At 45.2% G+C, this 17233-nt stretch overlaps 1 protein-coding gene across 15 annotated transcripts in view; it reads left to right on the top strand.

Annotated features, from left to right (window-relative positions):
- The window catches only part of dmd (dystrophin), a 3042490-nt gene that overhangs the window by 2538022 nt on the left and 487235 nt on the right, over nt 1-17233 (top strand). For all 15 annotated transcript variants that reach the window (XM_072513983.1, XM_072513987.1, XM_072513978.1 and 12 more), the window contains one exon: nt 5334-5523. In XM_072513983.1, coding sequence (XP_072370084.1) covers nt 5334-5523 — 190 coding nt within the window. The remainder of the gene's footprint in view (nt 1-5333; nt 5524-17233) is intronic.

Raw genomic sequence — 17233 nt, 5'->3', positions numbered from 1 at the left:
GACTGTATAGTTGATTGCTGGGAAGTATGTTTCCTGGGGTGTTTATTCGCTGTAACCTGTTTTGATACATGTTTGTAATAAAATACATTTTTTAAAAAAAATTAAATTTGGATCAGGACCCCTGCAATCTCCTCCCTCACTTCCCACAGCAACCTGGGACACAATTCGTCCAGACCTGGAGATTTCTCCACTTTTAAGCCTACCAACACCTCCATACCTTGTCCCTCCCTATGACAACTTGCTCAATAACTCCACAGTCTCTCTCCCCAAGTTCCATATCTGGCTTCCCATTCTCTTGGGTGAAGACAGATGTGAAATATTTATTTGACACCCAACCAAATCAGTACCAGCATCAGATGCACAGAAAGGTAGAAGGTGATTGGTTCTGCAAATAAATCTGGGAAGAATAGAATTGGAGAGAGAGGGAGAGAAATTGAATGATTTTACCAATGGAAAGTGCACAGAAATATTAATTAAGTACTTTGCTTCACTTTTTACCGGGTAGATATGATCAGGTGGGCATGACATTGGAAGATTAGATTACTGCATTTAAAATCAAAAGAGAAGAAATATTAAATACATTTATCAATCTCAAAGAAGATTCAACCTGTGGCCTGCACAGATTCCATCAATGTATATTGAAAGAATCTATGGAAGAGATAGCAGAGGCACTATTGCGCAGATTTAATAATTTATCAGAAAAAGGTGTGGCTCAAAGGACTGCCAGATAGCTACTGTTGCATCTGTATTGAAGAAGGGAGATGGAACATTTCCAGGAAGCTATAGACCAGTAAGCTTAATATTGTTCACAATTTATGTTCACAACTCAGTCTTTGAATCAAAGGCATGGGGTGATTTTGGACTCACATTCTCCACCCGTACAAAAACTCGGCGCGGGCTCAAATTCAGGATAGAATTTAAAAACGTGATTCTGTCCAGCGCGTTTGGGTTTTGGAATTTTCACCCCCACCGCCCCCCCCCCCTCTGCTGGAGTGGTGCGAATTGCACCGCAGGAACCCAGGAACATCATTGTTGATAAATTGATGGGCAGTCTCAACGGTAAATTGGGGGAGACCATACACGTAGTCATGGAACTTGTCTATTCCGGTTCGCAAACCCAGACACTCCTTTCCGATCTGCACGTAGTGCTGTTCTGTGGGGGTCATGGCCCGTGAGGCATAGATGACCGGGGCCCATGACGCAGTGTCATCCCGCTGTAGGAGTACTGCCCCAATGCCGGACTGGCTGGCATCAGTCGAAACCTTAGTGTCACGAGATGTGTCGAAAAACGCCAATACTGGGGCTGTGGTGAGCTTATTTTTGAGCTCCTCCCATTCCTTCTGGTGTGCGGGCAGCCACTGTAACTCCGTGGACTTCTTGACTAGGTGGCGAAGAGCCGTCGTGTGGGAGGCAAGGTTGGGAATGAACTTCCCCAGGAAGTTGACCATGCCTAGGAAGCGTAGCATGGCTTTCTTGTCTGCCGGCTGCGGCATGGCTGTCATGGCGCTCACCTTGTCTGCATCCGGATGGACCCCTGACCGGGATATATGGTCCCCCAGAAACTTCAGCTCGGTTTGGCCAAAAGAACACTTGGCTCGGTTGAGGCGCAGGCCGTTTTCCCGTATCCGCGCAAAGACGAGCTGGAGACGATTGATGTGCTCATGTGGTGTGGTGGACCAGATGATGACGTCGTCCACGTAGACGCGCACCCCTTCGATGCCCTTCATGATCTGTTCCATGATCCTGTGAAAGACCTCGGATGCTGAGATGATGCCAAACGGCATTCTGTTATAGCAGAACCTGCCGAAAGGAGTGTTGAAGGTGCACAGCTTCCTGCTGGACTGGTCCAGTTGGATCTTCCAAAAACCCTATGAGGCATCCAGCTTTATAAAGATTTTAGCCCGGGCCATTTCGCTCGTGATCTCTTCCCATTTGGGTATGGGGTAGTGTTCCCTCATTATGTTGTTGTCCAGGTCTTTCAGGTCAATGCAGATCCAGAGTTCGCCAGAGGGCTTCTTAACACACACCATGGAGCTGACCCATGGTGTGGGCTCCGTGACCCGGGATAGCACTCCTTGGTCCTGGAGATCCTGCAACTGCTGATTGAGGCGGTCTTTGAGTGGTGCTGGGACTCTATGAGGTGCGTGAATGACCGGGGTGGCATCCGGTTTGAGCCGTATTCTGTAGGTATAGGGCAGTGTGAGAATTGGGAGTAGCAGCTGGTTGCGTTTTCATGAAGGACACAGGCTTTGATTGCGGAGGCTAGGGTGAGGCCTTTAATTTTGAGGAGATGATGGCATAGGGCGCCCAAGGTGACCCCAAAAACAATCTGGTCCCGAATCATTGAATCGGAGGTGGTGTCGTAACCGCAGGATTGCGCGAGGATACGGAGGTGTGTAAGGAAAGATTGAAAGGGCTCATCCTTACCCTGCAGGCGCTGCTGGAAGAGATACCTCTCGAAACTCTCATTTACTCGACGCTGAAGTGTTGCTCGAGTTTGAGAAGGACCATCTTGTACTTGGTCTTGTCCTCACCTTCCGCGAACACCAGGGAGTTGTTTACATGGATGGCGTGTTGCCCCGCCGTGGAGAGGAGGAAGGCGATTTTTCTGGTGTCCGAAGTGCTCTCCCTTTCGGTGGCTTCCAGGAAGAACTGGAAGCGCTGTTTGAACAGCTTCCAATTGACGCCGAGGTTTCCAGCAATTTGTAACGGCTGCGGCGTGCTGACGGTGTCCATGACGCAGGATGGCGGATTCCTGCGGATTCGTAGGTAGGTCTCACAGTTACCGGGTTCCAATCCTGGTACTGTGTCGTGTTGGGTCTCTGCTACACAGAAGAACCAACACGGTTGCGGATAGTACAACTCAGTGTTATTACTAACAATATTTACAATGGTAAACTGGTTACTGTGGTTCATTCATTACCCTTGAATCTGTGGACCTATCCCTAACACTATCTTGGAGTGGCACTCAGCACATAGTGGATGTCTGAGTGGCTTGCTGTGAGCTCTGTGCCCTGAGCTGTCTCCTGCTGGAATTCACGGGAAGTGTTGTGTTCCCTGTTTTATAGTGTGTATGCTCTTCCCTGTGATTGGCTGTGGTGTTGTGTGTGTATTGATTGGTCCGTTGATCTGTCCATCAGTATGTATGTATGTTTGCACCATGATGTTTACCTTAATATCATGACACGCTCCACTCCTGGTCCAATCCATATAATGTCGGGGGTACCTTGCTGTCACCTTCCCACACTGGAAGCCGTCGAACAATTGCCGTTGCAGCCCCTCTGAAGAGCCCAAAAGTCCGTTCCCGGCAGGAGCTGCCGAACGTGCGACCTACCTAGGCATCGCCGCAACTGGAAGTCGCATTCAAATAACGTCTTCTGAAGCTGATCCGAGTTAATGTACTAGTTGTTTCATTCCCTAATTATGGGCACCTCCATGCAGCATCACGTGTTTGACATAGATGTGGTGCGTATGTTACAGTAAGTCCGCATCTACGTCTTTGAAGTAAGTAGAGCAGGAGCTGGGAGATAAAATGCAGATTTAATTGGTGAAAACTCCAAACTTGTCAATGATAAATCAGATTCCAGGGAAAAAACATTTTCAGCAAAGCAAAGGATGAATTAATTTGTGAATATGTCTCATGTCGGACAGCATGGTGGCGCAGTGGTTAGCATTGCTACCTCAAGGCGCCGAGGTCCCAGGTTCGATCACGGTTCTGGGTCACTGTCCGTGTGGAGTTTGCACATTCTCCCCGTGTTTGTGTGGGTTTCACCCCCACAACCCAAAGATGTGCAGGCTGTGTGGATTGGCCACGTTAAATTGCCTCTTAATTGGAAAAAATGAATTGAGTGTTCTCAATTTATTAAAAAAAGAATATGTCTCATGTAGACACACCTGCTTAGAGTTTGCAGAGAAATTCTGAGGTACACAGTTCGACGAGACTAAAATGGGAAACAGTGTGGGGTTAAACAGTTCTCTAGTCAATATTTCAATGTAAGGGCATTCTTTTAATGCTTTCAGTCATCAATTCATCGATCACAAGAAGTTAGTGAATGGGGGAGGGTTTTTTTCTTTTTGAAAGCTTTACAAATTCACTAGAAATAGCAAATTTCATCAAATTTGCAATATAAATCTTTGATGATCTTGCTGCTGCTACCTAGAAATTGGATCAAGTCTTACTCACAAGAATTGCCTTCAGGTATTGAAGTCTGCAGCACTGTTCTTTAACATACAGAGAGAGCATTGCCTCAATTCCAGCTCAGTCTGATGGGATGAAAGTATGTTCTATGGGTGCCATGTAAAATGAGCTGTTTCAGTTCAGACTGACTTGGTGCACATCTACAACAAAAAAAACCTATAATCCTGAAAAACAGAAGTCATTTTACTTTTCACACACTGACTGCAATTGTGTTCCAACTCCACCAACCAATGTGGCTTCATCAGAAGTGTGACTGAAATGCCATTCATGCATGTAACCTGGTTTTCCACTTCAGTTACAGCAGAGTTGTGACTGAGGAAATTCCAGCTTTCAGCAGTTAGCGAGAAATCCCATTTTATTCAATAGTGAAGCACAGAAGCCTGTCCTTTGATGACCCTTTTGTTGTTTCAGTTTCCTATTTTTGTACGATTATGGTTGAATATTTTGTGCAAAAAAGGGCACACGGATCGTTTAATCAGATCTACTCATCCCTGCAAGCCAATCGAACCAATTATTGAGGAAAATCTTAATTTAGTACTGGTTGTATATACTGGAATTTCTCAATTTTCCATGTGTAAATCTGGGAGAAAGTCATTTTTTCATATGTCATAACGAGCAGTATTGTCCAGCCCTTCCTGTCAGTGGGATCTTCCAGTCCCAGTGATTGTGACCCCTGAGGCTGGTTCTCCGGTGGCAGGATGGGCAAGCCACGCAAAATGCCGTAGACGTCGACGGGACTGGAAGAACCCTCGGCAGCTGATGACAAGCCACCTCCACTGCCGGGAAACATGACACTGGCCAATTGGCGGGGGAGCCAAAATCCCACCCAATGTGTTGAATGTAAGAAGACATCATGCTACAGGCCCAAAATCGTATAAGGCACAATCAAGACCTTTTTACCTGTTGCCAAGTGTAATTACTTTCTACTGACATAAACCTAATTAAGGGACTAATATGGGTGAAGGTTGTGTGATGATAAATTCCCTAAACATTTAAATTTGTGACAGTCACTAACTCATTCTTATAATCCTCTGTTGAAGGTCTTATATAGTTCATAATTGAATACACAACACTGTTCATGAAACAGCTATGTTAATGAAGATTACTAATTTGTGTGAAAATAATGGTTCCACAGGGCCAGTGAGAAGGAGGCTGCGCTGGAAGCAGCCCTCAGATTGCTGCAGCAGTTCTATCTGGATTTGGACAAATTCCGGGCATGGCTTACAGAAGCGGAAACCACTGCCAATGTGTTGCAGGATGCCACCTATAAAGAGAGACTATTGGATGACACCCAGCTGGTTCGAGAGCTGACAAAACAGTGGCAGGTACATTTGATGATGTGTATCTAATATGTTTGCAGTTCAATCATAATAATATTGTTCGTGTGTATATGGCAGCCAGTACCAGAATTTTGATTAGCAAAAATGAGTTTTGATCACCTAAGACCTTATTATTCCAGTCGATCCGCTCTGCTTCATAACAGGAGGCGAACACATTATAAATGCCGTAAGTCTGTTAAACCATTTTGAAGTAAATTTATGAAGATTTTTAACTGGGCTGAACACTGTCTTCAGCACCGATTCCACTCTCTGTTTTCAGATGATTTAAAGAAGTTTGTCAAAAAGAGTAATTTTGTTGAAGTTTTTCATCTTGCCCTCATCAGGACAATTCCCCAAAATATCAATGTAAGGGAAAACAAAGAAGTTGTACTGTATGAGAGGAGAGTGTTGATTGGTTGGCAAGTAGGCTCCGATCGGTCAAGGCATTGCCATGAAGAATGTGTCAGTTTATGGTAACTGACAGTTAATTGACAAGCATTGTTTGAAATTTAAACCAGGCAGCTTGACTCTGATTGGTCACAGCATTGCCTTGAGGAATGAACCAGTGAATAGCTGTCACTTATTTTGCTGAACTAAAGCAGGTACAATATGTGTATATGTTGCACTTGTTCCAGCTGAACAAAATAAATGACAGCCATTTATATTTTTATGAGTTGTCCTGATGAGTGCAAGGTGCAAAGCTCCAACAATATGTTTCTTTTTTTCAGCAATACTCATGTTTTGAAGCCAAACAACGATAAGTATGTAGAATATGCGTTCCAAGAAGAAAATTCTCATTCTTTAGCTAGTTGTGTGAAATTTTTAAGTAATTTACTGTATAATAAATTCCTTGATGTTAGAAACATTCCCTTTGGAGATCTGTTGCACCTTCGGAACTGAAATCAATGGTTCTGTTTGCCTGAATGGAAACGTTTAAAACTCACAGATAATCATTGGCTATGGGGCAGAAGTTTCTTCCTGTTTTGACTATATTAGGTATGTGAACAGTCAGACAGAGAAAAGGCTTGTAGTTTTATCGAGTTAAACCAGGAGTAGGTTTGTGAGAAAACCAAAAACATGCAATATAAAGTAAGATAGCCTATTCATACACATTTTAAAGTCAAGATGATTTTATTGAACTAATTCAGTTCATTTAGCAGGTGAGTATGGTGAATTGCTGCTAACTTGTTATCTTCTGACAGCAAAATTCTTCATCTTCAATTGATACTAAAATGGTACATTGGAAAAGACAGGGCAAATTTGGTGAAGAACCGAGGACCATCATACATCCAGCAACAAGGTTCAAAGGAGTTGAAGAGATTAAGAGATAAAACAAGAAGCATTAATTAGCTGACATCAATCTCAAGTTTTAAAAACCAATGGATTCCAAGAGGAAGGGAAGTTTGGGAGACAAGACGGATGATATGGGCTTTGGATAAGAATAAGTTAAAGTAAAAATCAGTACAGTGACCTTTCAAGAGTTTTCAGAATGGCTTAATTGAAGGAAGTTCAGAGGACATCCACAGCAGCAATGACATTTGGACAAGTACATTTGCAGTTGAGGAGAAGGTTGTTGACCAATGATGAGGACTATGGGGGCGATTCTCCAAGCCCCGCGCCGGAGAATCGCCGCAACCGTGCCCCGACGCCGGCGCGTGATTCTCCGAGGTGCAGAGAATCGGCATAATTTGCGCCGGCACGGTTGGTGCCACGCCAGCCACGGGCTGCTGCCGATTCTCTGTCCCGGATGGGACGAGCAGCCGGGCGTATACGGCAGAGTCCCGCCAGCGCCGTTCACCCCTGGCCGCTGCCAGCGGGAACTCTGTGCGAACAGTCGGTGGGGCGGCCTGTGGGTGGGGGGGGGGGCGGCCTGTGGGTGGGGGGGTGGGGGGAGGGGGGTACCGTCCCCGGTGGGGGCCTCCGATGGGGTCTGGCCCGCGATCGGGGCCTACCGATCGGCGGGCCGGCCTCTCACCCCCGGGCCTACTTTCCTGCGCAGCCGGCCACTGAACACCGACGCCATGTTGAGTTGGGGCCGGCGCGCGTAAGAAGTCCCCCACGGACGAGACTTCCGGTGACGGCGGGCGGCAGGCGGCCGCACAATGGAGAGCCCCCGCTCGGGAAAGGCAATTTGGGGGCTTTAAGCCCGGTCCCAGGGTCCGCGCAGGCGGCAGAAGAAGGGAGAAGGCACGGAGGAGGCACTGAGAAGACACGAGGGAAAATAACCCCAAAGAAAAATGTCGAGGGTGAGCAGAAAAACGGCCGAATAAAAACCAGCTGGAGGTCCGTCGGGGAGTGGAAAGGTCACCGCAGGGTCACCAGGAAAAATGGAGGCTGGAGCACCAGGGAAGGCTGCACTGCTTACGGCTGAAGAAATACCCAAGGTGATGGCTACGGAATTTGAAAAGCAGTTGGCGCAGATTGCGAAATGCATGGAGACGGTGAGGAAGGAGATGAGGGAGGTTTTGAGTGTGCTGGTGGAGGAGGCGGTTTCCCCGGTGAGGACGGAGGTGGCGAGCGCAGTGGCGGAGGTGCGAGAGCAAGGGGAGGCGCTGAAGGAAGTGAAGGAGACGTTATTGCAGCACGGTGATCAACTTGCCTCGATGGGGAAAGAGATGCGGAAGGTGATGGATACTAACAAGGATCTGCAAGGAAAAATGGAAGACCTGGAAAATAGATCTAGGTGACAGAACTTGAGGATTGTGGGGCTGCCCGAAGGAGTTGAAGGACTGAAGCCGACTGAGTATTTTGCCGCGATGCTGGCAAAACTACTGGGGGAGGGGGAGGACCCCTCCCGATATGAACTGGATCGGGCTCATCGGTCGTGGAGGCCTGTACCAAAGGCGAGTGAGCCGCCAAGGGCAGTGACTCTGGCTTCCGTAAGCACAGGGTGAAGGAGAAGGTCCTGAGCTGGGCCAAGCAGAAGCGGGTGGTGCAGTGGGCTGGAGCTGGTATACGTGTATACCAGGACTTTACGGTGGAGCTGGCAAGGAGGCGGGCTGCCTTCAACCAGGTGAAGAGGGCACTGTACATTAGCAAGGTGCGGTGCGGCATTGTATATCCAGCGAAGCTGAGGGTGACTTACAAGCTCAGGGACTTTTATTTTGGAACGGCGGAAGCAGTGGAGGAGTTTGCGAAAGCAGAAGGACTGTGGCAGAACAGACAAACTGAGGAATGGCCATGAGCCGATGTAACCTCATGACTGTATTTTCTTCTTTTTTGTATCACTGCGCGCAGGTGTAGAGATTAAAGGAGCCAATGTGGTATATATTTGGACGAGGGAAGGTTCGGGACTTTCACTCGAAATGAGAGTTCTTTGGGGTGTAGGTGGATAGGCGGGGTTTGTGTGCTAAAAGGGGATCTTTGGGCTTTCCTGGGGCCGGGCAAGTGGGAAAGGGACCTGGGCGGGGGCCTCCACGCTGGCTGGTGTGTGCCGGCCAGTGAACGGGAGTGAGGTGGGGGGAGGGGCTGCGGCCATCGGAGCCTGGCAGAACAGGGTCCGAGTGGTCTAGCCGGGGTGGAAAGTTGGGGGGGAAGGAACCGAGGGTAGGGGGAGGAGTTTTACAAGAGGCAGTGGACGGTAGGAGCTGGAGGCCTGGGGTGGGTGGGGGGGGGGGGGGGGGGGGATGGGAGCTGTGTAAGATTAAGGGTGACTACGGGTAATCCCTGATTTATTTTTGTCATTTGTTTATGTAAACATGTGGGTTGAGGTTTGGGGGTTGGTGGGTAGATGGGATCGTTGTTGTTATTATGGGGACTGACATATCTTGCTGATTATTGTTTATTTTTGATGGATGTAAATGTGGGAGAAAATGTGAAAATGGAGGAGAATTTTAAAAAAAAATTTTTTTTAAAAGAAGTCCCCCACGCATGCGCAAGTCGACGCTGCCCAACTGTGCATGCGCGGGTTGGCGCGGTGCCCATTTGCCACTGGGAAAGGAGGCTGGAGCGGCGTGAACCACTCCAGCGCCGTGCTGGCCCCCTGTGGGGGACAGAATAGGTCGTACCCGGGCTCAGTTCACGCCATCGTGAAAGGCGACACCGTTCACGACGGCGCGAACACTTGGGCTCCATTTGGGTGAATCGCCCCCTGTATCACCCAGCAGATGACAAGCCTTTTCTTCTCCTATGTTCAGAGCTCCAGACATCTTTATATATGAAAGCTTCGATGAATTGTTGAGCAGACTTTAGCTTTATTGAAAATTAAAAATTGTTAGAAAAGCAAATGTGACTGCTGGCAGGACGGAGACAATTGAGGTAATATAGGAACACCATTCAAAATCAAGAGGAAGTTAAGGCACCACTTGTGTACCTAAATTATTAGAATAATAACAGAAAGAAGTTATTGACATGAAGAAACTACGGATTTGAAGACAAAACAAAGCAACATTTTCTTTACCTGAATGAAGGCAATGGAGGAAATGGAAATGTACTGATTCAACTATTGGCAGTTCCAGAAGACTGCAAATGTGTACTCTGAGGGTAGGCAGTTTGATAGAAATCAGAAAAAAGTGCAATCATCAGAAAGAGCAGATATGTTTAGAGGTGGTAATTGAATATAGAGAAGCAAGAGAAAGGGAGAGCAAACTTGGAGCTCTAGCGTTAATGGAAAAGGTGTCAAATTCAAGTTGTGTACTATTATACACACATTCATCATTCCACCACAAAGTGTTCATACCTGACCATGGATAGTATTGGAGCATTAAGCCTATTTAAGAGCATTGCAGATCAACGCTAACTGTACCTCACTTATTTCCCACATGTCTGATCTTTATGGATTGAGAGCAGAAGCAAAAATCCTGACTTTATTCCCCTACTTTGCTGTGAAGCAGTGTAGCCAGTTGTATTACCAAGATCAGTTCACCCAGTAGTGAGCGATAAGTTTTCAGGGTTGCAAAACCTATTCCTGTACTATAGTGCTGTCACCAATTGAGCCAGCAGGCGAGTCATTTTCTGACATACATTACAAAATCTAAGAGCAGAAATGAATGGCCCCACCACCTGTTGAGGAAAGTGCGGAGGCTGGAGGGTGCTGTGTGATTGAGCGGTAAAGTGTGGCGTGAGATTCCACCTCCTTCCTGCCTCCCTTAAATTAAATCCAGGGTGGGTAGGGTGGAGGGTGGCTTTCCTGCCCGAAGGCCAATTAAGTGGCCACTTCAATTCAACCAGTGGCAGGTGGGGGAACTTGCCATGTAGGACAACCACCCATTAAACTCTGTCTAGTTTGCCTGTGCTTCCTGGGCAGATCCCTCACACTCAGGCACTCGAATTGGTGACAGCACTATAGTACAGGAATAGGTTTTACAATCTTGAAAACTCATCGCTCACTGCTGGGTGAACTGATCTTGGTAATACAACTGGCTATACTCAGGCACTCAATGTCTGATCGAGGACCCCGGCATTGTGAAGTGGTGTCCCCCTTGTTCCTTTGCTATTGACCCCCCCATCGCCTCTCATGACCTCCCTCTTCTCTCCCATTCCCTCCCTCTTCTCTCCCATTCCCTCCTGCCAGCGGCCCTGCCCCGCAACTCTCATCCTGCCCCACTCACCTCCATTTGTGTGCCATCACTAATCCTCAAGGTAAACCCCAGCACAGCACTGACGGTGAATATCGTTCCCTAGTGATACTTCCTGCACTGGAGATCTGCCAGTTTCTGAACGACAGCTCTCCGGGGTGGGAATTTTACCCAACTTGGGCCTTGATTGGTAATGCTGTGAGGCCTCTTGGGGAGTAGTGACAGGGAGTTCCCACTGGTTCGCCAACCAGTGGATGGAACACCGGTTGCACTCGTTAAATTCTGCCCTAAAGAATCCTACTATTATTCAAATTCCTGCATTGCCTCTCCTATCTTTATCTCTATAATCTTCTCCAGCTTTACATCTCTCTTCCTCGATTTCTTTGACTCTGATCCTTCTGTGAAGTGTCCCCATTCCAAACTAACTTCACCATTGACAGCAGTGACTTCAGCTGCCTGGGACCCATACTTTGGAATTCCCTTCGTACCGCCCCCCTATCCTTCTTTAGTGACACTGGTTAAAATCTACCTCTTTGACAAAGGTCACCCCTCCTAATAGCCCTTCTGGGGGCCTGCCAACCTTTTTTGGATTACGCTTCTGCAAAGTGCTTTGGACATTCTTCTGTCTTAATGGCGTTGCAAACTTTCTCACTGTTACCGTTATTGCTTAAGTACAGCTGTTTATCTTGCAGTTGCAACATCTATTGAATAAATGATACACTAAAACATATCTGTTGCATTTAAAGAGAGAAGTTTTTTAAAATTCCTCTGCAACTAAACACCATTGCTTCAAGCAATGTGACAAGTGAGACTACGAATCTGAGAAAAGTTTAGTAGCAAACAGCTTTTTACTCGGTCTGCATTGGAGTCATTGAGATTGCGGTGACAGCGCCTGATTCATGATAATCAGCTGAGTGTGTAAAATCCTATGTATTCTGACACTGTGTAACTAGTGGGCTTCCTGTGGAATGCCTTTAGGCTATTGAGCATTTAAAATAAGACTCACGAGAGAGAACAAACATTACAATCTATCCAAGGTGACCTTACTCGAGTTTTATACAGAGCATCAGTAACGTACAGTGGAATAGCCTACAGTTTCTATGCTGTTGTTTTTCAATACCAGAGAAGGAAAATGATGCTCTAGTAAACAAACGATAAAATTAAAATAAATATATTTGTCAGAGAGAAAATGCACTTTCGGGAAAATATTAATGTGAATGATTACCTTCTAAATCCTGTAGTTATTTAATCAAATTTGAGGAGACCCTTGGGTTCCAAGCAATCTTCGATCTTTATTTATTTTTGTGTGCATTTCTTTTCCTTCCAGATGATTCAATGTGGAGGTTAATGACTTACAATTCGTGAAGTTCATAAGAGGTTGTTTCCTTGTCACACCTTTTTATTTTTCTAATGTTCTATAGAAAGTCAATAAAATATAATCAGCAAAATAAAAGCATATAATACAATCTGGAAATCAAACCAAACCAACCGGGATATAGGCATCACACCTCTCCCCTGAAGGCACAGCTCATAGAAGCATCATAAAATCATAGAATTTACAATGTAGAAGGAAACCATTCGGCCCATTGAGTCTGCACCAGCTCTTGGAAAGAGCACCCTAATTAAGCCCACGCCTCCACCCTATCCCCGTAACCCAGTAGGGGCTGTTTAGCACAGGGCTAAATCGCTGGCTTTGAAAGCAGACCAAGGCAGGCCAGCAGCACAGTTCAATTCCCGTACCAGCCTCCCCGAACAGGCGCCGGAATGTGGCGACTAGGGGCTTTTCACAGTAACTTCATTTGAAGCCTACTTGTGACAATAAGCGATTTTCATTTCATTTTTTCAGTAACCCCACCTAACCTTTTTTGAACACAAAGGGCAATTTATCATGGCCAATCCACCTAACCTGCACATCTTTGGATTGTGGGAGGAAACCAGAGCACTCGGAGGAAACCCACACAGACAGGGGGAGAATGTGCAGACTCCACACAGACAGTGACCCAAGCCGGGAATCGTACCCGAGACCCTGGAGCTGTGAAGCAACATTGCTATCCACTGTGCTACCGTGCATGTCAGAAGCTGAATGCACTCCGATCAAAGTTGGAAAATAAAAAGCAAAACACTGCGGATGCTGGAAATCTGAAATAAAAACAGAAAATTCGCGATAAACTCAGCAGGTCTGGCAGCATCCCAGGAGAGAGAGAGAAACAGAGTTAACATTTTGGATCTAAATGATCCTTATCCACAGCATAATTTGGAAAACTATTTGATGAACCAGATATCAAAATCAGTCATCATAAAATGTTTGTGTTGCCAATATGTCAAGAAATCACTAGTCAGAAAATAATAACTTTTGTTCATAGTTTGGCCAGAGTCATTTGGTTTCTTCCATCTAAACACCAGATAGCACGACATTCCTATCTCCAGATTTAGCAACAAATCTGGTTGCGAACATAAGCAGGTCCAATAGAATGTTATTGTGAGGGGAATTGAATACAAAAGTAGGGAGGTTTTGCTTCAGTTCCTCAGGGCATTAGGGAGACCACATCTGGAGTACTGTATGGAGTATTGGTCACCTTGTTTAAGAAAGAAGCAAATGCGTTGGAACCAGTTCAGAGAAAGTTTACCAGACTAATACCTGAAATGACTGAGTTGTCTCATGGTGAAAGGTTAGACAGGCTAGGCTTGTATCCGCTGGAGGTTAGAAGAGCAAGAGGTGACTTGATTGGAATCTGTAAGTTCCTGAGGGTCCTTGACTGGGTGGATGTGTAGAGGACGCATCCTTTTATGGAAGAATCTGGAACTAGGGGTCACTGTTTAAAAATAAAAGGGGACTACGGCGCTGAGGACTCGGGTTCGAATCCCAGCCCTGGGTCACTGTCCGTGAGGAATTTGCACATTCTCCACCTGTCTGCGTGGGTTTCACCCCCACAACCTAAAGATGTGCTGGTTAGATGGATTGGCCACACTAAATTGCCCCCTAATTGGAAAAAAAAATAATAGGGTACTCTAAATTAAAAAAAATAAGGGGTCACCCATTTAAACCGGAGGTGAGGCACATTTATTTTCTTTCAGAGGGCCATGAGTCCTTGGAATGCAACTTGAAAAGTTGTGGAAACAAAGTCTTTGAATATTTTTAAAACGGGTGGATAGATTCTTGGTAAGCAAGGCAGATGATAGGTTATCAGGAGTTTGGGGAGTGCAGACTTGAGGTTACTAATATAATAATCTTTATTAGTGTCACAAGTAGACTTACGCTGCAATGAAGTTCCTGTAAAAATCCCCTAGTCGCCACACTCCGGCGCCTGTTCGGATACACTGAGGGAGAATTCAGAATGTCCAATTCACCTAACAAGCACTTCTTTCGGGACTTTGTGGGAGGAAACCCAGAGCACCCGGAGGAAACCCACGAAGATACAAGGAGAACATGCAGACTCCACACAGACAGTGACCCAAGTGGGAATCGAACCTGGGAACTTGGCGCTGTGAAGCAACAGTGCTAATCACTGTGATACCGTGCCGCCCACTATCACATCAGCCATGATCTTATTAAACGGCGGATCAGGTTTAAGGGGCTGACTGGCCAACTCCTGCTCCCTGTTTATATGTAAACCTCTTCCTCTCGTCTCTTACCTGTTCCATCATAAAGCCTACTTCTGACCACAACCTCTTGGCCGATCTGTTAAGTAATGGGTTGAGAGACATTGCAATTAGTTGTCTCATTTATGTTAAGTATCCATTAATTGACACTGATATGTAAAGGGGCTTCAGGTGGCCTCTGTCAGGTGATGTATAGTGAGAGTTTTGTGCAAAGGCTGTTGGAAGGAAATAAATGTGTGTTTGTGAAAAAGGAACAGAACTTTAGACTCTTCATATCACAGCAACTAACACGTCTAACATGATCAACTGTAAGAATCATCGGAATTTCAGAGAAATTTCTGCTTTTCAAGATCCTCACTTCAGCTGAAGTAACAACTTGACTATGAAATGTCAGGCTCACACTGAAATGGAGACTGAATTACATTCAATTTTTATAATTACCGTTTAACCTTCAACTGTATCTGTCTTTTGTGTGTGTGATAGTGAGGGTGTGACATGTGACTGAGACATCGTGTTTTCTGTAACATCCAAGGCAAATGTGTGAGAAATAAATTAATTGTCTTCATTTTAAAATACAAAAACATGCTACTGGGTAAATTGACCCAATCATCCTGAAGGTCAGAAAATACACATATCCACATACAAATATATTTGATCACAATCAAAGGTAATGCCTTAAAATTGACTGTGACAGAAGAAAGACTTGTTACTTCTGGAAGCTGAAGATGATGAAGATTAATGGATGGGGCATAAGAATCCACAGGAACACAAAGACAAGGAAGAGGGACACCCAAAGAAAAGACGGGACAGCTGATAGCCAAGTGCTTTCAATAAATAATGGTTAACTCGCCAAGCAAAGACACTTTTCACCTGCCAGCACTCACCTCACATTCTCACAAAGTCCCTCGCTGATAGACAGTTTATGCAGAATTTAGGGTCTTCTGTTTGTGTCATTCATGCCCTTTATTATTTCCAAAATCACAAAAAGTCTGTATTCAGGTGCAGCAAGGTATTAGGAAAGCAAATGGAATGTTGTCCTTTATTGCAAGGGCGATGGAATATACAAGTAATGAAATTTTGCCACAATCATATAAAAGCAAAATATTGTGGATGCGAGGAAATAAAATATTTCAGGAAACCTGCAATAAAAACAGAAAGTACTGGGAAAGACTCAGCAGGCCGAGCAGCCATCTGTGGAGAGAGAAGCAGAGTTAATGTTTCGAGTCCAACATGACTTTTCTTCAGGAGTGAAGAGAGGTGTTTGCTGAAGTTTTACAGGGCATGTGTGCAGTGTGGTCTCCTTACTTAATTCAGAGAAGGCCATGCAATTCATTCTTGGATTGAACGATTGGTCTTATGAGGAAAGGGCGGGCAGATTGGGACTGTATCCGTTGGGGTTTGGAAGAATGAGAGGTGATCTGATTGAAATATTAGGTCCTGAGGGGATCTAATGGGGTAGATACTGAGAGGATGTTTCTCTTAATGTGAGACGAGAAGTAAGGGACACAGTTCAAAAATTAAGGGTCTTCCATTTCAGATGTTTTTTTTTCTCTGAGGGTTGTTTGTGGCATTCTGTTCCCCAGAGAACAGTGGAGGTTGAGTCATTGAATATCTTTAAGACTGAGTTGGGTAGATTTTTGATTGACAATCGAGCCAAAGGTTAAAGAGGACATACAGAAAAGTAGGTTGAGGCAACAATCAGATCAGATATGAACTTATTAAATGGCAAAGCAGCCTCAAAGGACAAATGACCTACTCCTTGTAATTCATCTGAATGTTTGTATTTTAGTACAATCAAGGTGTTTTATAAATATTCGTTGCTGTTATTGTTTAGGCCTCAAAGATTTGTTTTTTCAGGATCCATGGTGTGACTCAGTCTGCATCTATCGAGACGTTTCGCTTAATGCCTTTCACCCTGGTTTCACTTGTGTGCTTGTTACCAGTGATCCACCTGGCTATTGAGAGGACAATGACATGGGTACTGCTAGAGATGGGAGTTTTTGTCTTTTTGCACTCATTGCCTTATTTTGGGTGGCTGGAATGTCTGCCCCTACTGAATATCTGCCGGAGCTGCATCAGAAGAACCACAGATTTTTGGTCACCCTCTTTTTTCATACACTCATGGATTTTTTTTTGTTTGACAAGGATGAGATTGTGTTGGATGACACAGCATTTGAGGCTAATGGAATTAATTGCTAAATAGTTTTCATGCCATTGTTGCTTTTTGTGCTTGTAAATGAGGTGAATCTGTGCTGGTCTAATTTGCCTCCTGTATTTGTGTTCTGCATTTGTACAAGCTCCTTTATAGGTCAGCTGTTAGTTGTAATAAGAAAATTGAATAAGCTCAATTTGGAGAAAGGTTAATGAATGTTAACCCAAGCGGTTGATTTCCAGAAAGCAAATTCTTTTTTTTTTTTTGCAGCTAGTTGAAACAACACAGTTCGCAAGCTTGTTTTTTTAATTGACTGCAGGCTTGCCATAAATAATACCTGCGAAGTCATCTCAGAGCCATCGATCTTACATTTATTACAGTGTTACATTTGTTTTTTGAAGATTGCCAAAGGGCCCATCATTTTCACTAGAGAATAGCATGCTCTTGT

The sequence above is a fragment of the Scyliorhinus torazame genome, chromosome 8, assembly GCF_047496885.1.
Source record: "Scyliorhinus torazame isolate Kashiwa2021f chromosome 8, sScyTor2.1, whole genome shotgun sequence".
NCBI lineage: Eukaryota > Metazoa > Chordata > Chondrichthyes > Carcharhiniformes > Scyliorhinidae > Scyliorhinus > Scyliorhinus torazame.
This window is presented reverse-complemented; position numbering and strand designations above follow the sequence as displayed.